The sequence below is a fragment of the Nomia melanderi genome, chromosome 11, assembly GCF_051020985.1.
Source record: "Nomia melanderi isolate GNS246 chromosome 11, iyNomMela1, whole genome shotgun sequence".
Lineage (NCBI taxonomy): Eukaryota > Metazoa > Arthropoda > Insecta > Hymenoptera > Halictidae > Nomia > Nomia melanderi.
In genome coordinates this window covers 16590792-16611931 of record NC_135009.1, presented here as the reverse complement: position 1 = coordinate 16611931, position 21140 = coordinate 16590792, and the positions used below count along the sequence as shown (strand labels likewise).

Below are 21140 nucleotides of genomic sequence, written 5' to 3'. Positions count from 1 at the left end.
TTAGAGCTTTTGAGCCATTCTTGCGAGAGTTTAAGTTCCTAGAGAGTTTAAATTTTTTAGCTTTTTTAGTTTGAGCCACTGGGAATTAAGGATTTCGTGCTTTTGAGCCTACTATTGGGGCGCTTAATACGCTGGAGAGCTGAACTTTGTGCTCTTTTTGTTTGAGGCCTGTGGTATGTTGGCTTTTGATCCATTTTTCAGAGATTTATACATCTAAGAATTCTGAGTCTGCGACCTTTTTTAGTTTGAGTAGTGTGGCTCTAGAGTTTTCGAACTATTGAGCTATTTTTGGGAGAGTGGAAGACCCAAGAGATCTAAAACTGATAGGTTGTTTTGTTTGAGTATCGTGGGATTGCATCTTTCTAACTGTTGATGCATTTTCGGGAGCGTAAAACATCGAAGAGCTCTAAAATTGTGAGCATTTTCAGTTGGAGTCCTATGGTATGAGAGCACGGTGATCTTTTGAGGTTTGGAAGCTTGCGAGCCACTCGTTCTGCCTAAACAAACCGTCTCGAAAAACCCCTGTGGCCCTTTCTGAGAAGCTCCTGGAATGCCGCTGTGAAAAGGCCCTTGGGAACCCCGATCCTCACGCCTCAAAATTTCGGGACAGACTGAGCTCCGTACTGCCGGGCTCTTGCTTATATACGCGAAGCTGACTCAACCACGACCCGGTACCCTTGACCTCAACATCGAAAACGGTGCCACGTTTAACCGCTCGCACTCGATGATATTATAGGAACCCTGATTAATATTATTAATTATACATAAAACGGTTAGATATATAAATACAAGGTAGAAACTCGTTACGTTCTTATAGAACGCAATCAACACATCCGAAAATCGCAAATAACTCATTAACTACTACTCATATATGCTTCCGACTTGTACCGAAATGTTTCTAAAAGTTCCTGCTAACTTCTTCAATCGCAAATGTTCAACAATTATGCGTACTAAGTGAGAAACTAAATGATTCGCTTGGTATTTGTCAACAAATTCTGAATTATCTTAGAACATCGTGCAGAAGAATAATTAAGAAATAATTAACGGGCCACGAAATCCTATCCAAAGTGATGTGAGAAAGTAGGGAACGTTGCATTCTATGATTCTGAATTACCAATGTTAATAAATGATTCGTAGGAGTTGAGTTATTAATGATTTACCTGTTGATTTGCTTGTTTTTTCTCATCGATGTCGCATTTAGTTCGGAGCTGCTACCGCTAGATGGCGAAACTTCGAAAGGATACCTCCTTGGTCCTGATGCTTCGCGAGTACGTACCAGGGACTGATGAGATGCTTTCTCGATGGAGGTAAAATCGGGAATGGTGTCTCTGTCCTTGTCGCACAGTAGCTCTGTCCTTGTCTTACACATTACAGGGATAGGGGAAAGCTTCGAAAATTCCCTACCGCTAGATGGCGGGTCAGTCGACAGTTACCTTTTTCGGAATGGTTCGTAACTTTTGGGACACGTGTTTTTGGTTAGAATTAAATCCCGAATGACACACTGAACTGTTTTGTTGTCTGTTAAGTAATGTTACAGTTCTAAGCTTGGAAAATACTAAAGCAAAATGGACCGTATAAGTAAGTTCTGAATTCTATAAGTACCGTTTATTTTTTCCTGGATGTATCTCTTATGTTTGAGACGTTTATCAAAGGAGATTATTTGTAACGGTCAATATTTACAGGAAAGAAGTATCGTAAGCGACCACCCATTGATGAGGAATTATTAAAAAAGCACAGCAGAGGTGAAGGGGTTAATGTGCAAGTTGCAACATCTAAAATAAAGAGTAAGATACAAAAACAAAAATTAGAAAGAAACGAGAGAGTCATAGATCATACGATAAAAGCTGCAGCCCGAGCAGAATTATTGCTGACCGAAGATTATGGTTGTCTGGAAGCAGATCCAGGATATTCGACTATGTTTTATAAACAGAAACAAATTGCAGAAAATGCAGACATAACTAGCGCGACTAAGCATTTTACATTGAGATTAGGTTTTGGTTGTTACCGTATAAGGTACACGAAGAATGGTAGACATTTACTTCTTGGTGGAAGGAAAGGACATGTAGCTGCTTTAGATTGGGTTACAAAAAACTTAGCCTGTGAGATGAATGTAATGGAATCGGTGCACGATGTGTCATGGTTGCACATAGAAACAATGTATGCTGTAGCACAAAAGTCATGGGTATACGTATACGATAATCAAGGCATTGAACTTCATTGTATAAAGCAAATGCATAATGTGAACAGATTAGAGTTTCTGCCTTATCACTTTTTACTTGCCAGTGCTTCCAGAGAGGGTTACTTGACTTGGCTTGATACCTCTATAGGACAACTTGTTACGAAACCTACCAATACCAGATTAGGAAACATACATGTCAGTTGTGTACATATACACGCATGTTAGTTAAATTATATACAGACATAATAAGTGATTTCTTTTTCACAGGTAATGACTCAAAATCCAAGTAATGCAGTACTTTGCGTGGGTGATTCGAAAGGAGTGGTTTCTATGTGGTCTCCAAACAGTAAGAGGCCATTAGCAAAGATGTTGTGCCATACTCAGGCAATAAGAGCATGTGCGGTTCATCCGCATGGAACTTATATGGCAACTAGCTGTCCAGCCGGCCTTCTAAAGGTTTGGGATGTTAGACAGTTATCAGGTCCAGTGTTCAATTATCGTACACGATATCCTGTACAACAGTTATCTTACAGTCAGCGTGGTCACCTGGCAATGGGAATGGGAAATGTAGTGGAAATTTTTAGGTAAAACGTCTACAGTAATTCCTGTATTATAACGGTGAAGACAACTTGTACCAATTTTTATTATTCTCATTAGACCTGCGGCCGAAGGAATGAGACCATATTTGAGACACAGAGGACAAGGAAGCGTGACCAGTTTGCACTTTTGTCCATTCGAAGATGTCCTAGGCGTCGGTACGTCGATAGGAGTGGCCTCTCTTCTGGTCCCTGGAAGCGGAGAAGCTAATTACGATGCTCTAGAAAGCAATCCGTTCCAAACCAAGGCTCAAAGACGCGAGGCTGAAGTGAAAGCTCTTCTAGATAAGATTCAACCGGAATTAATTACAATGGATCCAGTTGCCATAACAGAGGTGGATGTGCCTAGTTTGAGGCATAAGGTGGAGGAGAAGAACAAGCTCTTGGTGAGTATCGAGTAAAGTGAATACGTTAATCGATCATAATTGTAACGAATGACGAATATAATATTTGGTGTACTCTATTTGCAGTTCCTTAAACCAAAAAGTATAGACTATAAACCACGCAGAACAAAAGCTAAAGGAAAGGGTGGCACGGCCAAAGTAATTAAAAATAAAAAGATTCTGAAGGACCGTAACCGAAAGGTAAGCGTGTAAATCACTACTTGCTACATGCGTGCGTTGCAAATACTAAATATTTATGGTTCCAGGAATTTATTAACATTTTGCGAAAAGCGAAGTCACGACCAGACACGAAGAAAAACGGACCGAAAAAGAATTACGGAGTATTGAACAGATTCGTGTCGGAATCTAGATAATTTGTATCGCGTAATTTGAAACTTTCTAAAACTCGTCGATTCTCTATGTAAATTCATCTAATTGTAATTAAACCGTTTGGAATTTCTACTTTAAATGTATAATTTATTTCCTAAGGTAGTTCAATGATGCGTAATATTCCAAGTTGTCATCATGTACACGTTATGTGAAAGTAGCGAGGTGTTTAATAAAACGAGTGAGCGTTCTGCGTTTCTGCTGCTATAATTTAATGTCGTATTAAAAAGAAAATAACTTATGTAACTGCGATTAATTTTGGAACAGAGTGCGAGTAAATTCAATATAATCTAATGCCCCTGTGATCGGTCGTTCTGTCTTCGGATCGACGTACGGCTTCATACGGGCAACGCAATAATCGGCCATTTCCTTGGTAAGGTTCTGAAAACAAACGCACCGTTAGAAAACAACATACTTGCCGAGCTTATAGTTACAAGCTCGTCTTGAATTATACTCACAGCATACAGTTCCTCTTTCGTAACGTATGGTCGATCTGCGGCTGTGATCGCGCGGAAGGCATTCTCGATTTCTTCGGAGCTTTGCACGTTCTCCGTTTCCTTGCTGATCATGAACGCCATGTACTCTTGCAACGACACGTAACCGTCTCTGTTAGGGTCCACGATATCTGATGCAAAACAAAAGGCAACAATGTCATTAGAAGAAAACAACCTTACATGTAACATCTACAGAAATAAAATGAGCACTGAGAAATAACAAACCAAGGATGTTTTCAAACTCTGGATCCGGTTGACCTTCTTCCACCATCGGTAGATCATAACCAAGCGCTCTCAGGCAGGATTTAAATTCTTGGTGGTTTAGACGTCCGCTCTTGTCCTTGTCGAAGTGCTTGAACATCATGGAGAATTCTTTGAGAGCATCTTCCGAAACACCGGACTGATTCCTTGCTTGTATCTGTTGTTCCAAGTTGTGCTGCATTCGCATTCCCAGTTGATCCAACTGGTCCCATTGTTGCGCCAGTCCGACGGTACTGTGCTCTGTATACCGGTTGTCCAGAATCAGGTGTTCCTCCAGAATCGCACCCAGATCTTCTATCTTCTTTAAGTCCTGACGACGCGCTCGCACCTCTTGCGTCTTCCTCTTCGTGGCTTCCAATTGCTCCTCCAACGTTCCGGATCCCTCCATCATGGAGGTCCTCGTTCCAGCTAACCACTGATGGAACGCGTTGGCATGCTGGGCGAACTCTTTGCGGAGTTTGTCGTTCTCTTCCTGGCGCTCGGCTTCCTTCGCAAGCTCCACGTCACGCTCCTTGATTATCTTCTGCAGGTTTCGCCATGTGTCTTCCAACGCTTCCATTGTGAACCATGTGTACGGATTGGGGCCAACGTTGAAGCTCTTGATCTGTCTGTCGAGAGCAGCCAGAGCTTCGAAGTCGGCTTCGGCGGAGGACAGACTGGCTTGGAATTGCGCGTGAGCTTCTCTCAGAGCACGGATTTCCTCGATGCTGTTGCAGCGGACGGGGTCGGTGAGATCTTCCTCGGCGTTCTCGAACCACGAGTTGAATGCGGACGCTTTCTTGGCGAACGTCAGGTACAGTTCCTCGATTTGCCTGAACTGATCCTGCATTCTCAACAGACGTTGCTTCCTGGCGTCAGAGTCGGCCAGAAGTTTCTGCCAGCGAGCAATAACGTCCGCGTGGCGTTTCTGTATGCTGGGCGTTTGGTCGTGACCAGAATCCACCAGCATTTCCTTCAGCGACGTGATGTTCTGTATCCCCTCGTGCTCGAATGCGTGCAGACCCGCGTCGAACGTCTCCTGCTTGGTAAGAAGCGTTTGAACGGTGGAAAGGTCTCTTCCGAACTCCTCTGAACGAACGTGGGTCTCTTTGTCGGCTATCCATGACTCGACGACATCAGCCTTCCACATGAACTGCAGGTAAGCGGAATTATCGTTCAACCTAGTCTTCCTTCTAGCCGCGAGAGCGCCGAGTTGTTCCAGCTTGTTACGCAGCTGTGCGCATCTTTGAGCTATAGCATCCGCGCGATGGTTGCCAGCTTTGATCAGAGCCTCGCCAGCTTCGCATATGCCCTTGCAACGGTCCCCGTGAACGGCGAAATCGGTCTCGAACGCGTCGTGTTTCTTCAGTAAACCTTGAACAGCCGCCATGGTGTCTCCGTAGTCTTCTACGGACAGCAGTTGCTGCTTCTCCGTGATCCAAGCTTCCTCTTCCTCGACCTTGGCCAAGAATTGTTGATAGGTCAGCGACTCGTCCAGCTTCTGTCCTCTAGTGGCGGCTAGTTGCTTCAGTTCCGCCCATGCCTGATTCAGTAACTTCAGACGTTGTTCTATCTCAGGAACGCCCAAATTCGAAACGTCCATCAGCTTCTCTCCAGCTTCCTGGACTGCCTGTATAGCTGGCTCGTGACTGCCCAATTCAGCCTCCAGCCTCTTGTGTTTCTTCTTCAGGTTTTGGACACCGGTAAGGTCACGACCGTAGTCGTCCGAACCGACCAACAGCTTCTTCTCCTTGATCCAGGACTCCTCGTCGGCGATGTCCCTGAAGAACTGATGCAAGGTGTTGGCTTCGTTGAGTCTGGCTTGCCTGTGAGCAGCCAAATTACGGATTCTCTCGTAACGCTCGTTTATGCTCTGACGTTTCTCCTGGATGCCGGCTGCGTCGAACTGTCCGCTTTCTATCAGAGAATCCGCTTGGGCGTTCATGTCTTTGATCCTCTCCTCGTGCGCCTGGATATCGGCTTCCACCAACTGGTGCTTCTTCATCAGATTCTGCACGGAGGCCAGATCTTTGCCCGCGTCCTCGGACGTCAGCAAACTCTCGACTTCGCCGAGCCAGAAGTCAAGGTCCTTGACCGCAGCTATGTAGGTACGCTGTTTGTTCGCCTCCTTCAGTTTCATGGACTTCTCGGTCGTTTTCTGAGTAAGATACTCCCATTGATCGGCGATCGAGGCCAGTCTTTTCTGAACGGCATCCTCGGAGCCCGCGCACTGATGTTTCTCTATCAAGTTACCACCCATGGCGAGAACCGACTGAATCCTGTCCGCGTTCGCCGCCAACTCTGCCTCGAAGGCTTGATGTTTCTGATGCTTGGACTGAATGTTCGCGGGATCCTTGTAGTTCTCTTCGGTAGCCAACTGCAACTTCTCGGCGATCCAATTTTCCATCTCGTCGGCGTCTCGCGAGAATTGTTGCAAGGTCTGAGACTCTCCCAGTTTCGAGCGTTTCTCGATGAGAGCGTCCTTCAGGTGTTTCCAACGGTCCAAGACTTGACAACGTCTGTCGTCGATCGGTTTCGCGGCATAATGCTCAGCGGCTATCAACTGGTCCGCCAGAGTTTGGAGCGTAGCGATCTTATCCTCGTGCGACTTGATCGCCTTGTCGAAGTCCTCGTGCTTTTTGATCAGTGCTTCGACATTGTCGCTGCTGTCCACGGTGTCCGCGCTGCTCAGGAAAGCTTCCCTGGCGCTCATCCAGTTCTCCGCCTGTTCGCAGTCCCTGCAGAAAAGCTGCAACTCCAGATTCTGGTCCAACTGCATGCGTCGCTGAACCCAGGCTTTCTCCAGTTCCTGCCTCGCTTCCGACATGGACTCCAGCTTCTCCTGAATCTCGACGCTGGCATAATGGCTGGACTGCAGAAGCTGCTGCCCGAAGAGCTCGAACGCTTGGAAGGTACCAGCTCTGGCGTCGATTTCGATTCGATGTTCCTATAACACAAGAGACCAAGGTTCATCGCACGGACTTTCCATGGACTCGACGGGGATTCACACTCATGTTGCGCATATGTTTCAATCCACTCGACAATAGATACTACGATAAGCAGCGAGAAGGCAGCGAGATCGCACTATGAGAAGCTCAGAATTGTTCAAAGTGTTAATAGGCGTGTCTTCATGACAAAAACATCGATTCGCCGGCCCACCCTCTTCGACGAGGACAATGGGCCAACGACGGAAACGTTTGTCAAATAATTAATTGCATGAATATACTCAGAGGCAAAGTCGCAGATTGGTTCGATTCATGCTGAAACACTTTGATACCTCTGGAAGTACGCCGTATCGTGCATCTATCTCTGCTCTGTGATTCTATAATTTAAACGACTGGTGAACGACTGTTGAGTAAGTGGACGTTTGTGATATCCATAATCGTTTGCGGGGCCGACACTCACCTGATGGCGATCCAGCAAAGCTTCGGCACCGGTGGAATCGGAAGCCAGCTCCTCGGTAGCCACCAGACCCATCATCGAGTTGATCCAAGCCATCAGATCCCTGTAATCGCTGAGGAAACGTTGCAAGTCGTACGAGTCGAGCAATTTCTCCTTCCTGCTGTTGGCCTTCGCTGTGAGCTGAGTCCATTCCTCGTTGATCTCTTTCTGCTTCGCGTAGGTCTGCTCCGCGGTCTCGGGATGACTCTGCATCAAACGGTTGGCCGTCTCGTCCAGCTGCTTGATCTTGTCTCCCAGCGCAGCCAAGTCTCTCTCGAGGCCCTCGTGTTTACGCTGCAGGGCCTGCACGCTGCGCAGATCCTTTCCAAGGTCGTCGTTGTTCAAAGCCGCGTCCTTCTCCCGGATCCAATCCTTGGTCTCGTCGACGTCGCGATGGAAACGTTGCACCTCGTGGGCCGAGCCCAACTGATTCGCGCGCTCGGCTGTTAGGGTTTGCAGACTGGTCCACTTCTCGTTGAGGTCCTGGATCTGCGTCTGGATCTTCAACGCCGCCTCCGTCTGTCCCAGGCTCATCAACTGCACAGCAATCTCGTTCATCTCGGCCAGTCGCACCTCGTTGGCCTTCAGGTCCGCCTGGAAGTCGTCGAACTTCTTCTGCATCACCTCCACCTGTTCCAGGTCCTCGCCGACGTCTTGGACTTGTGCGTGGTTCTCCTTGTCTTTGATCCAAGTGGCCAACTCCGCAGCTTCCCTGACGAGCACGTAAGCCTTCGCGGTCTCGTTCAGTTTATTCTGTCGTTCCCGCGCGACTCTCAGCAGATCCTCGTACTGGAACTCGATCTGCGCCTGCCTGGCTCCGATGGAACTCAGTTCCCTGGTCAAGTCCTGCAGGGAGGCGCTCCATCCTGCCTCCGGCTCCACCCGTTTCACGTACGCAGCTGGAACGAATCCTTGACGATCGTTCACCTCGACCTTCCACCAGTCTTTGTTGTTGGAGTTCAGCAGGGTCAACGTGTCGCCTTTCTTCATGGACACTTCCCTGGGCGATTTCTCGGTGTAGTCGTAGAGGGCGACGACGCACTCCTTCCCGGTGATATCGACCGTCGGCGCTTCCTGCTGGCGACACGAGTGAGCCTGTTCCTCCAGCGCAGCTATGGTGCTCGCGAAAGCCTCCAAGTCGCTGACCAACGCCTCGTGCTTCTTCAGAAGAGCCTCGGAGCTGTCCTCGTCCTTCCCGTAGTCAGCGTTCAACACGATGGGTCTCTTCTCCTTTATCCAGGACTCGGCTTCGTTCGAGTCTGCGAAGTACTGATGCGCCTGAAGAGAATCGTCCAGGTCGTTCTTGCGCTGTCGAGCCTTCTCCTTGAGCTGTCCCCAGTGCTCGTCCAGGGCGGCCAAACGTTGGCTAATCTCTTCGGCGGCGAAGTGGCTTTCCTGCAGCATCGTCGCTCCAGCCTGGCACACGGCTGCCACGCGTGGCTCGTGGTTATTTATCTCGGCCAGGACTGCTTGATGTTTCTTCTGCAAATTCTGCACACCGATCAGATCACGGCCACGGTTGGTGGACGCGGCGACCGGCTCCTTCTCTCGGATCCAAGCTTCCTCGTCCTCGATGTCCCTGAACAACTGCTGCACCTGCAAAGAGTCGATGAGCCGTTGCTTGCGGATACTCATAGGCCGCTGCAGCGCGGCGTATCGGGCCTGCAACTGTTCCTGCTTGACTTTGATATTGTTGGCGTCGAAGTGGCCCGACTTGACGAACTGATCGGCGGCCTGAGCGATGCTCTCGATTCTGTCCGAGTGAGAAGCGACGTCGGCCTCCAATAAGGCATGCTTCTTCTGAAGATTCTGCACGCTGGTTAAATCCTTGCCATAATCTTCGGACATCAGTTGACCCTCGACCTCGGACAGCCACAATTCGATGTCCTCGACGGTGCGATTGAATTGCTGCTGTTGGGACGCTTCCTGCAACTTCGCGCCTTTCTTCTCGGTGGCGTGGGTCAGGCAATCCCATAGAACCATGATCTCGTCGGTGCGAGTGCGAATACGATCGCTCGCGTAGTGATCGCCTTCGATCAGCTCCTGACCAGTTGCCACCATCTCTTCCATTCGAGTCCTGTTGGCGTTCAATTCTTGCTCGAAGTTCTGATGCTTCTGCACCTTGCCGTTCAGATTGGTAGGGTCCAAGTAGCTGTCGTCGGTGGCGAACTTCAGTTTCTCGTTAACCCAACCCTTGGTCTCGTCGCAGTCACGTTCGAATTGTTGCAGCTTGTACGCGTCTTCCAATCGCCGCCTCCTCTGCGCGGACTTCTCCAGAAGAATCGCGCGTCTCTCTAAGAGGGACTCGCGTCTCTGTGCCACGTCGTCCGCAGCGTAATGTTCACCCTCGATCAGTTTACCGGCGAATTCGTCCAGTATTTTGATCTTGTCTTCCTGAGCGGCGAGAGACTTGTCGAAGTCCTCGTGTTTCTTTATCAAAGCTTCCACGCTGTCGAGAGAATCTCCCAAATCTTCGTTCGCCAAGAATGCTTCTTGCTTGGCCATCCACGCGTCCGCTTGTTCCGTGTCTCGGTAGAACAGTTGTAAATCCACGCACTGTTCATACAAAATTCTCCTCTTCTCCCAGAGGCTCAGCAGAGACTGCTTGTCTTCTGCCAAGGAGTTCAATTTCCTAGCTACCTCCTCGGCAGCGTAATGTTTCTTTTCCAAAAGCTTATTGCCAGCTAACGTAGTTGCATCGAAACTATCGGCTCTGGCATCGATTTCACCTTTGTGCTCCTGATGTCTGTCGACAAGGGCTTCTGCGCCAGCTACGTCCTTTGCCAATTCATCAGCCGATATGATCGCTCGCATGTCGTTCATCCAAGAAACCAGATCCCTGTAATCAGCCAAGAATCTGTGCAAATAGTAAGACTCGTCCAGTTTCAAACGTCGCTCCTTCGCTTTCGCTGTAAGGCTTTCCCACGACTGCAAAATCTCCGCGCGCTTAGATTGAATCTGCTTCGAATGATCCGCCTGATGAATAGCTGCCAGACGATCGGCCTCGGTTCCCAAAGAGTAGACTTTATCTTCCAGTGCTGCCAAATCACGTTCAATGCCCTCGTGTTTTCTTTGCAGCGTCTGTACGCTCGCGAGGTCCCGACCAAAGTCGTCCGAAGACAGAACAACGTCCTTCTCGGCGATCCAAGCCATCGTCTCATCCGCGTCCCGATTGAATCTCTGAATCTCGTGAGCTCCGAAAAGTTTCTCTTGTCTCAGAACGGCAAGTTGTTTAAGCCTCTGCCAAGATTCATTCAGTTCTTCCTTCCTGCGTAGAATCGTATCTCGTTCGGGGTGACCGTCCAAGAGTAGTTTGTCTGCCAGTTCGTTTACTTCTGTCACTCTGTACTCCTGGCTCGCCATATCCTTTTGAAATTCGTCAAATTTCCTTTGAAGCACTTCGACGTGTTCCAAATCGTGCCCAAATTCATCGGTTGTTACAAAGGCTTCTTTGTCGTGAATCCAAAACATTACTTCGTCGCAGTGTCTGAGGAACTGTACGAGGACCAAGGCCTGTTGCAGTTTGAGGCCCTTCTCTGCCAAACGAGAGAGCAGCAACTCCCACAGGCGATGAAGCTCCTCTGTGGAAACAACGTAAGGTCTCTTAGTACAACTTCCATGGTACAAAGTACGCGACATAGCTAGAAAATGTCAATGACATGCCTAATCTTTTACGAATTACATCGCTGGCAAAGTGATGCTGAGCTATCATCTCGGAGCCCGTGTTATCCAATGACACTATAGCATTGGAGTGAGCCGCAACCTCTGCCTCGAATGCTTGATGTTTCTGTATCTTCGCTTGAAGATTCGTCGGGTCTTTGTAGCTCTCGTCGGAAGCAGCTTGCAATTTCTCGTAGATCCATCCTTCGAGTTCGTCCGCATCTCGCTTAAAGTACTGTCGACGAACAAAACGTCATCGGACTGCACGGAACGAGGGCAAAAACAAACGAGCAAAAAACGTACCTGAAAGCGACGGGAGTCCTCGAGCTTGTCCCGTTTGTTGCGAGCCTCCGCCTTGAAATTCGCGTACCGACCCAGCACCTGCTCCCTCCTCTCTTGAATGTCCTCTGGATTCTCCAGAATCTTCACTTCCTTCGGCGTGATCTGATCCATGACAGGAGCTGTTCAGCCTTGGACACGTCTGGAGAGCAATCACTTCTGTCCAAAATGGCCACGGGGTGTGGCAAAGTAGTTCGCTGCGAAATCAATAAGTCCGGCCTAAATAAAACGCTTCTTTCGCGATACTCCCGAACGGTTATCAACTGGTTTCGCTGTGGTTTCGATGATTAGCGTGCGAAAGAACAGAAAAGTGACACATACTTCGTACGATTTCCTGATGATCGACGCGCTCAGCGACACTCATCCACGTCCGTGGTTCGATACTGACTACGGCCGTCCTACGTGTAACACTGCTGGGAGAGACGTTTCCTCGGGAACCCACGTCGGCCATTGGTCGGCCGTTCGAGCGTTCGACCAATCGGACGAGAGCTTAATAGGCGCGCTTTATCAATTCAGTCCATTATAGTCGTTACGTCATCGCTGCGTAATCATCTTTATTAGGCACTTACCGAATGCGGACAATATTTCAAACAATGATAAGTAACTTTTATCGAAGATTAACGTGTTTTATAGACAGATTTTCATTATCGACGATACACCCTGTTAATCGAAAGTACTTCTCGTAGGGAGAATCCATAAGCGGAACGACGTTCCGTAATTTTCAAACGAAACATCCAATTGCAATCGAACGAAGTGGACGGCTGAAATGATTTCTTCTAATCGTATCTAGCGAATCATGCGACAGGTAACGAAATAAAGATGATCGGTGTATGATACGGTAATCTTTTATTAAATTTCACCTACAAACAACGAATCACAGAACGTTACATTAGAGTTCCTTACGTCAATCCATCGTGTCTTCGTAATTATTTTACAAGGTAAATAATCATAGATTTATCCCTATTACGGTAAAGTCTTATCTGTTAAAATATCTTGTAGCGTAGTCAATCGTAATGTAATATGTAAATTTAATTCACCTAAAAATAGGATGATTTCTTGTTGTAGTGTCATCTCGTTCATTGTTTATAAGTGGATGTTTTATCGTGTATAGAAGTGGTACTATTCATAGGTACTTGCTTTTTTTGTCCATTGTACTCTGATGTATTTCCATGTGTGTCCTAGCTCTCTTTCACTCGCACACTCTCTCACACGTTCGCTCGGTCCTCGCTCTCTCTCTCTCTCTCTCTCTCTCTCTCTCTGTTTTCATCGCCGTGCACTCTTCTCATTCTTTCTCGCTTCCTTTCTCACTTTCTTTACTATCTTACATAATTTTCTTCATCTTTTAATAATATATCTCTCGCCCGATATACGCGGTATATGCAAAGAGTGCGATATGAAAAAATTCCTCGTGTACCAAAAATTGTTTCTGAATATCTCTTTTTCTCTTTCCCTCTAATCGTTTCTCCGTTTCACTTCTTTTTTTTTGGCTTTTCCACATTTTCTCTCTTTCTCTCTATCACTCTCGCTCTCTCGCTCGCTCTCTCTCTCTCTCTCTCTCGCTCGTTATACATTTAATATCTCGCTTGTATCACTTCGTTACCCTTGACAAAAAATTACAAAAATTTGGGAGCGGGACACGCGGGATCTAAGGGTCGTTCGGGAGGGTTTCGGGGGTGGGTGGGTTGGGGCTCGGATAGGGATGGAGGCTACGTGAGGTTACCTTAAGTACTCTGGACAAAGTCGATGGTATTTATCATATGTGTGTTTGTGTGTGTGTGTTCTTTTTTTTTTACTTTTCTTTACGATACAAATTGCTAGAACTTCATCTTTTTTTTTTTAATATGTTTTTTTTTCTTTGTTAGAAGGCAACACGTCATTTGTTAATTACGAGAAGGCAATTCGCTTTGTATCATCGGTGTGTTCCGGCGTCCCGACGCATTTCTCCGGACATTTCAACAACGACACGCGTATAAATCGATCCTCTATTATAATCGAAATCTCTCGTTCCGTTAATATGATAATATGCGTCCTACGTTTCTCTCTCTCTCACTCACTCTCTCTATCTCTCTCTTTCTCTCTCTCTCTCTTTCTTTCTCTCACTCTCACTCTCACTCTCTCTCTCTTCAAGGGGGCGGAAAATGCAACGGGACCGTTTACAGGCATTATTGGCAGCACTTGATCGTTTATTATTTCTTTTTTTTCTCATTATTATTCCCTTTCGCTCTGTTCCTTCCATCATCCACTTTCACGTACTCGATATTCGTCTTCCTCTTGTTTGTCGTTCAACTATTATATCATTACCTTCGCTGTGGCTCCTCTTTTCATCATTCTACGCAAAATGTTTGGAGGTGATCGTCAAAGAACCGTGTTCCCGGAGGAGCGAACCCGTCGTTCGTCTTCCTCCGACAAATCTATATCACTAGGCTCTCTCTCTCTCTCTCTCTCTCTTTTTTTCTCTCTTTCTCACTCTTTCACTCTTTTACTCTCTCTCTCTCTGTATCCCTTTCGTGCTCGTTCTCTCTCGCTTTCACTCTCGTCGCATCTCATTCTCTCCGATCGTTCGCTCTTCCTCTCGCTCTCCCATCCATTCTTTCTCTCCAAGTTTCTCTTTTGCTTTACTCCCACAGTTTCGCGAACGGTTTAACCAGCGTAATGCTCTCCCTAAGTATATTCATCAACGAATCTTTGTATGTACAAAAACTTATCGACTATAGGATACGCTTGCACTCGCACGTCACGTCCTCTGGGCGATGTTCGGGGTCGGGGGGCAGGTTTTCTCCGGAGTGGAAAAGGTGTGTGTGTCTGTGTCTGTGTGTGTGTGTGTGTATGTGTGTTCGCGTGAGGGGGTTGGGGGGTCGCGGTGGGGCGTCAATAAATTAAATTTCACTCTAACTTATCGTGTTCGAACGCCCCACTCGCTCTTTCTCTCTCTCTCTCTCTCTCTGTCTCTCTCTCATACTTTCTTCCTCTCGTTCTCTCTCTCATTCTCTCTCTCACAGTGTTTCTCTCGCTCTCGAGCCTAGCTCGGATAATGCGACCAGACGTCCCGACAGCCGCCGCGCATCCGCGATCCTTCCTTTTCGCCCGCGAGAATCTTCCAACCGTTCGGATCGTTGAACCCTCCGCGGGCCGGGGATTCCCGGGAACATCGGGAACTCGAAACAAAGCTAAATTGTACGCCGAACTCTTGAATACCGGAGAAAAATGCGCCGATCTCTTGTCCGAATAATTCGATTATCCGTTAGCAACCTTCGGGACGACACGACGCTCGTCCTAGAAGGATTAATATTTGGCAGTTTCACGCGTTGCGCATCGGATAAAGTGTATTGCTCTCGATAAGCCGTCCGTCCTGTTGCTCTCTGCCTCTCGTACAGCTCAACTGTGCGGCGAGGGGGCCGAGAAAGAGAAGAAAGGGAACGGAACGAACAGAAAATTAGAAAAGAGGATGCGCTCTCTTCGCCGCTGAATCTCCCTCTCTCTCTCTCTCTCTCTCTCTCTCTCTCTCTCTGGTCGGGATGTCCCGTGGTCCGGTCGCATTATACGCTCGCCATGCTCGGCCGGACCCGTCCCGGGGGTGTTCCTCGCGCCGTGTCAGAAACCGTCGCGCGGATACGGTCTCCACCCGTGGACAGGTCCGATTCGTCCCATTCGTACCTGGCGATGAGCATTTCCAGTCGCTAAACTAATTCGTTCGAATCGCTTCGCGCGTGACTCGGCCCCGCGAACCTCTACCAGTTAGCAGCGTTGCTCTCTTTCGAAAGTGTACACCTGAGTCGTGTACCGTGTGTGTACACAGTTGTTCCATAATAACTTTATATATACTTTCTTCGGGTTTTAAAATGTGAACATTCTTGAGATTTACGAGTGCGCATCGCGGGACAACTGTTCTTTACGCGCGACGAATGTACTCGTGCACGGCTAACTGGTTGGAAGTCTTGGAAAGAGTCGAAACCTTTAGAGTCTCGAGGACATTCGAAGGTTCATAGGTTTCGAGTGTTTCGAAGAGCTTCCGGATACAGAGTCAGACGGTAATGATCAACTAGAACGGCGCGGAAATGATTCCGGAACCGAGCGGTGTACTCGAAGCGATTCGAATTTTCGCAGTATCGAGAAACTTCGAGTCGAAGCCTAGCTACAACGACGTTTTCGTGGACGATTCGGTACTACAGTCGTCGGCGAGGTGCAACGAGGTCCTGCGATCATTCGGTTGTCGCGTGAACTCGTTCCAAATGACGGAACGAACGATTGACGGAAACTTTGACACGGTCCGAGACATAGATTGCTGGCAATTCCGAAGACGATTAGGTTCTGCGTGAAAAGTTCGTTTCGCGGCGCCTCGCTAGACCTCAGAGACGACTGCGAGGAATATAAATGTTCTCTTTTAGTTTCCCTATCGGGGTACGAATGGGCGAAGGGTTGAATAACGACGTCCCTGGTCCTTGGTATACGAGCTTAATAACTGTGCGCGTTAGCGGACGCTCGGGCCAAAAGAGAATTTCGTTTCTGGCCCCGAGCGTCGAGGTATAAAATCAGAAACAGAGGAAACAAGGAAAGATCGGGACACGATCGAATCTCGGCGATCAGGGACGTCGTGACGCCGCAACATCCTCGCGTTTCCGACGTGACGGAAATAGAAAATCTCATAGAGACACATTAACTCGCTCCATTTACTACATAACATACAATATATATTCATATAATATATATATATATAATATTCAATAATATATATATACTAAAGGTGTACTTTTATATATACAGAGATATATAATGTCTGTTTCAATAATCTTTTTTTTATGAATTAGTAACACTAGCTTGCTAAATAACATTCTTGGACCTCGTGTGTATAGCCAGCACCTTACGTTGTTGAACCCTCAGCTCGAATAGAAGAGTCGCCCTTTTTTTCGCTTATATTTAAAAAAATATAGTGTGTACGTGTCACTGAATGGGTGAGCGTGTTATCGGTGTCCGTGTGGCCGTGTACGTATATGTACGTGTGTATCTGCGTGTCTGTGTGTGTGTGTCGAATGTCCTTTCTGCGCGTGTAAAACCCCTCCCTGAGCTCGCTCCGTGAAACTCGTTACTCGCGTCGTTTGTCGTTCGCCACCTGATCCTTGTTCTTCGTTTCCGAATCTGTTCACAGCCCTCATTTCGTTTCGTGTTTGTTTCCACGTTTATTTATTTACTTTTCCTTTTTTTTCGTTTTCCCTTTTCGTTAAATCTCCTAGTTCCCTCGGCACCGTTCGAAAAAAACTTTCCGCGTCTGTCCGTGTAAACGTGACGGTAATTGTGTGTACATGTATATATGTGTGTCTGTGTACGTGTGTGTATGAGTGTATGAGTGCTCGAGTTACACGTGTACGGTGGACACGTGCACGAGGAGCGTGTCTCTCGTTTCTTCTCTCGTGTTTTCCCGCTCGACGACGCGTTCCGTAACAAAAATTTCCCCAGTTTTAATAGTTTTTTGCTCGTCTCTAGGTAACATATATAACCGTCTAATATACAATAAATAATTTATCGCGCTCTCGAATGTACAATTGTCCGCCCCTACGCGTTCCCGACTATACGTTTAAGTAAATTTGTCCGTACTAGATATTCCATCTTTCTCTCTCTCTCTCTTTTCCTATATCCCTCGCTCTCTCTCTCTCTCTCCCTCCCTCCATCTCTCCGTCTCTCATTCGCTCTCTCCCTTTCTCTCGAGTTAAAATACGTTTAACAACACGCTACTCTCCTTTATCGTTTTCTTTTTGTGCCGTGGCGCATCGTTTCCTCCCGTCGCGCGGCGGTTCTCTCCGTTCTACCGACTAAATTTTGTACAAATTTGAAAGAGGCTCAACGCGGCGCGCGCGCGCGCTCGCGCGCGTGATAACATCGGTTGCGCGTCGCGCAGCGATTGTAAAGCTTAGTACGATTTACCATCGACGTGTCGACCGCCGGAAAGGGTAACAAAAGAAGAAAAGAAAAGAAGAAGAAAGACCGAGGAAGGAGGACGAAATTCTCTCGCACGGCAGCGCGGACGACGCGGCTGCCGGTTCGCTCGCGACCCGTTCAACGCTGGATCCACCGGATATCTACCGGAGATCACCCGTTTCTCATCCGTTCCCTCGCGATCGTTGAAAAAAAAAAAACACAGGGTTCAATGTTTCCCCGAGGGATCACTGGAGAAAATCGACTCGGCGCTGTCCGAACGAAAACGTTAGCCAAATCTCAATAAATATACTCTTATGGTTTCTGTACAAAAGTTCGAAAAACTCGGCCCGACCGGCCGGTGGTTCCAGCGTTGACCAACGCGGAGTACAATCCTTCCATCCTCTCGCGACGACGCTCTTTTCCGCTCGCTAATGTACAACACATCTCTACATCGGTTTCACATACACATGCATACACAGATACACACGCGCGCGCGTGTACGCGTAGGTAGGCACACGTACGCGTGCACGTATACGCGCAGGGTGTTCTCGAGATCGCGGCGCGGGCTGGAAATATAATAGAAACGTTGTAACAACGGTGTCGTTGTCGCTCGACGCTCCTAGACAGTCGGAGCGATAATAATAAATTACCAAATCCTCGCGTACCGTGTAAACTTGAAAAATCTACAATCTTCGGACGAAAGTCTCCTACCGAAAAATTCTACGCGACCCTAACCGATTCGTCCGCGCGTCGTTCGAAGATTTTCCGCGCGTACAGTTTTCAGACCGGCGACCGTATTAAAGAGCAGCGAATTAGCGCCGTAAGAAAGACGAGTATCTACCGAATCGGACGATCGATCGAGCACGATCGAGCTACGACAGATTCCACGGCAACCCGGTCGCGCCGGGATCCCCGAACACCCTGCCCGCGCGCGCGCGCGCGACACAAGGAACAAACGAAGTCAGAGAGAGGGCATCGGTGTGTGTGACACGACTGATTAGATCGTCTGAGGGGTGTGCCATGTCGGCGCATCGTGGCAGGAAGAGCCGCTCGGCGTCGGTGTCTTGACGATGATCTTGCGAACGATCGCCGTGCGTACTCCCGCGCGAGCTTTATCACGGACTGCCGCTGCTGTCGCCGCCGCCGCCGCTGTTGCTGCTGCTGCTACTGCTGCTGGTACTCGATCGCGGTGCTCCCCGTGGGCGTGGCGGGCCCTGTCTCACGCGCCGGTGCAGTCGATCTCGATGATGTCCTTCGGCACGTCCACGAACTGATAGACCAGCCTCTGTCCGTCGACCTTCGCCAGGATGCCGCGCTGGTAATAGTAGCGCAACGCGCGGCCCATCGTCTCGTAGTTCATGTCCGGTTTGTTCTTGTGCAGGCCCCAGAGCCGCGAGACCGCTTTGCTGTCGACCAGCTTGAAGACGCCTCGCTCGCGGTTCGTCCACTTGATGTACCGCGGACAGTACTCCCTGTCCTGCAGGAGCTTCAGCAGGAACTCCCAGAGATAGGTGGTCGAGCCCTCGCGGGATTTCCTCTTGACGGCGGCCCCGTCCCCCTGCCGTGGCTTCTTCAGCTTGTTCTTCTTGGACCGGGGCGGGAAGCCGAGCTCCAGCAGGTACAGGTCGTCCGAGACCGAGCTGGTCGCCGCCTGGATCACGCTGGTCGGCACGCCCCCGTGGCCGCGCGGCGGACTCGGGGTGCACGGGGTCGCGAACTGACCGCCGCTCGCGTACATCGAGTTCACGTAACTGCTGTAGCTCTCGGACACTGTCAACAGAAAGATTTTGCGTTAGTTCTCCCGGGACACTCCCCTCCTGCGTCCTCGACGAAGCTATCGACGCAAACAGATTCTTTAATGCGCAAAGCGAAACGTGCTGCATCATCCGATGCGAACAAAATTCTGCGTATCTTATTTCGAGCGTTTCTTCGGAGAGCTAATCGCGGCTCCCGAAATTCTAAGTTCAGGGTTCGCTCTCCTCGGGATCAAGTCCAAGTATCTTACGTTCGTTGGTGGACGATCGAGTCGAGTCTTCGGCGTTCGCCTCGGAGAATATTCAATTTTCGACTGGTCGCGAGCAAGAAACTGCTTGGTTCCATGATAAACTGCCGGCCAGAAGACAGCCGCGGCGTGCCGAAGGAACTCGCGGGACAAGGGATCAACGTGTAATCGGATCGAGAGGCTTTAACAGCGAATAATCGTGAGGAACGATAGAATCGTCGGGATACGGGCGTCGCTCGATCTACCGCGAGATAACTCGTCCCGTCCGGACGGTTAACAGGTTAAACGTATTCCCTCGCGGTACAGGTAAGCCAAGGGCGAGAACGGAGATAGAGAGCTCGGGGACATTGATTAAGTGTTATGGCGGTGCTCGTACTTTTTCTTCGCGTCGTAATGATCGCCGGGCCGCGGGGCGTGCGGCGTTAATCGTCCGGTATTTAAAAGTTAATTGTAATCCGTCGGTGCCGGCGTCCGCGTTCGCGCGATCCGCGCCAGGTGGCGCCACCGTTTCGCCGGGCCACGCGTTAAAGGATAACGTAGATCATCGCGCGATTAATTACGGGGCGAGTCCGGTGATTACGGCCTTTTTTTCTGCCGGCATTGAAACTGGAGCGGACTCGTTATCCCCGGAAGAATGAAATTTAGTGGCACGCCAGGCGGCGGCGACTAGGTCCTTTTAATCTGCTAGGCGATCCGAGTTAATTTAACGTTCGAGTATTACCGGTTGATTGGATCTGGATCGCAACCCCTGGCTCTCCTCCTCCTCCCCGTGGCTCGCCTCCGAGCACGCACACGTCTCGGGACCGGCGATGATAATTGTAAACCGAGAAACGTCTGCCAGCTCGCGCGGAGGAACGCGAGAGAGCCGGAGAATCGGGCGGCGTTGTCCGTCATCCGCGGTTCCGAGCGCGGCAGCCTCGAACCCGATGACGTGCACGCGTATTTACCGGAAACTCGATCTTTCTTAAGAACTCGTCGCTCGCCTAGATCGGGAAAAGAAACGAGCCGCGAGTCGGACACGCGGGACAGCTTAATTGCGACGGACACTCGCGATCAGCGAGATCTAGGGCCGCGAGATTCGTCTGTCGCGTCTCAACGGTGGCGGGAGGAAAGGAAATTTTTCGAAGGAAACTCTGTGTTCTAACGAGACGATAAATGATGTTACGATAATTGGGACGAGTTATTTAGAGATCGTTCGAAGGGAAACCGGAAAGGAGGAAAAAGAGAATTCCATGGGGATTAGGAACGACTGTTTGTAGTAGCCTTCGATCGTCCTGTTACAGTAACATGAAAATTTGAAATTCCCCTTTCGAAAATGGACCATAGAAAAACAGTCGTGAATGTTTCTTGTTTCTAGATACAACATGTATAGAGTTTCGTTGGAAAACAGATGTCTACGTCTGGTCTTCAGTGCGAAATTCTTCTATGGAACTATCGGAGAGCCACCGGAGCTTCTCATGGGAATCGAAGCAGTCCACCAAAGACTAAAGTGTACATTGAAATATTAAC

At 48.7% G+C, this 21140-nt stretch overlaps 3 protein-coding genes across 12 annotated transcripts in view; 1 reads left to right on the top strand and 2 right to left on the bottom strand.

Moving 5' to 3' along the window:
• The first annotated feature begins 1408 nt into the window (after positions 1-1408).
• On the top strand, positions 1409-3627 carry LOC116434869 (WD repeat-containing protein 46). The gene is made up of 6 exons (XM_031993700.2): positions 1409-1578; positions 1683-2374; positions 2447-2763; positions 2837-3161; positions 3246-3359; positions 3425-3627. Exons 1-6 carry the CDS (start codon positions 1566-1568, stop codon positions 3530-3532), a joined length of 1569 nt encoding a protein of 522 aa, XP_031849560.1. The 5' UTR covers positions 1409-1565; the 3' UTR covers positions 3533-3627.
• A 106-nt stretch (positions 3628-3733) lies between these two features.
• Positions 3734-12179, bottom strand: alpha-Spec (alpha spectrin). 2 transcript variants are annotated; one of them, XM_031993698.2, is made up of 8 exons: positions 12041-12179; positions 11684-11916; positions 11384-11615; positions 7685-11301; positions 7557-7601; positions 4265-7226; positions 4004-4170; positions 3734-3926 (listed from the first exon to the last, which is right to left on the bottom strand). In XM_031993698.2, exons 2-8 carry the CDS (start codon positions 11831-11833, stop codon positions 3798-3800), a joined length of 7302 nt encoding a protein of 2433 aa, XP_031849558.1. In that variant the 5' UTR covers positions 11834-11916; positions 12041-12179; the 3' UTR covers positions 3734-3797. The 2 variants fall into 2 exon arrangements, with proteins under 2 accessions (XP_031849558.1, XP_031849559.1); XM_031993699.2 differs by lacking the exon at positions 7557-7601.
• Positions 12180-13805: 1626 nt separating this feature from the next.
• Positions 13806-21140, bottom strand: part of Eip74EF (Ecdysone-induced protein E74) — a 242998-nt gene continuing 235663 nt past the window's right edge. For all 9 annotated transcript variants that reach the window (XM_076372031.1, XM_076372030.1, XM_076372035.1 and 6 more), the window contains one exon: positions 13806-19399. In XM_076372031.1, the coding sequence (XP_076228146.1) occupies positions 18849-19399 (551 nt within the window). In that variant the 3' untranslated portion in view covers positions 13806-18848. The remainder of the gene's footprint in view (positions 19400-21140) is intronic.

Bases quoted from the DNA above. Each gene is read 5' to 3' on its own strand.
- alpha-Spec (XM_031993698.2), bottom strand. From the start codon at position 11,833: ATGGATCAGATCACGCCGAAGGAAGTGAAGATTCTGGAGAATCCAGAG. The intron at 11,616-11,683 runs GTACGTTTTTTG...GTTCGTCGACAG, and splicing joins AGGACTCCCGTCGCTTTCAG to TACTTTAAGCGAGATGCGGA. The intron at 7,602-7,684 runs GTGAGTGTCGGC...TTTAAATTATAG, and splicing joins CTTTGCTGGATCGCCATCAG to AATCACAGAGCAGAGATAGA.
- LOC116434869 (XM_031993700.2), top strand. The intron at 2,375-2,446 runs GTCAGTTGTGTA...TCTTTTTCACAG, and splicing joins CCAGATTAGGAAACATACAT to GTAATGACTCAAAATCCAAG. The intron at 2,764-2,836 runs GTAAAACGTCTA...TATTCTCATTAG, and splicing joins AATGTAGTGGAAATTTTTAG to ACCTGCGGCCGAAGGAATGA.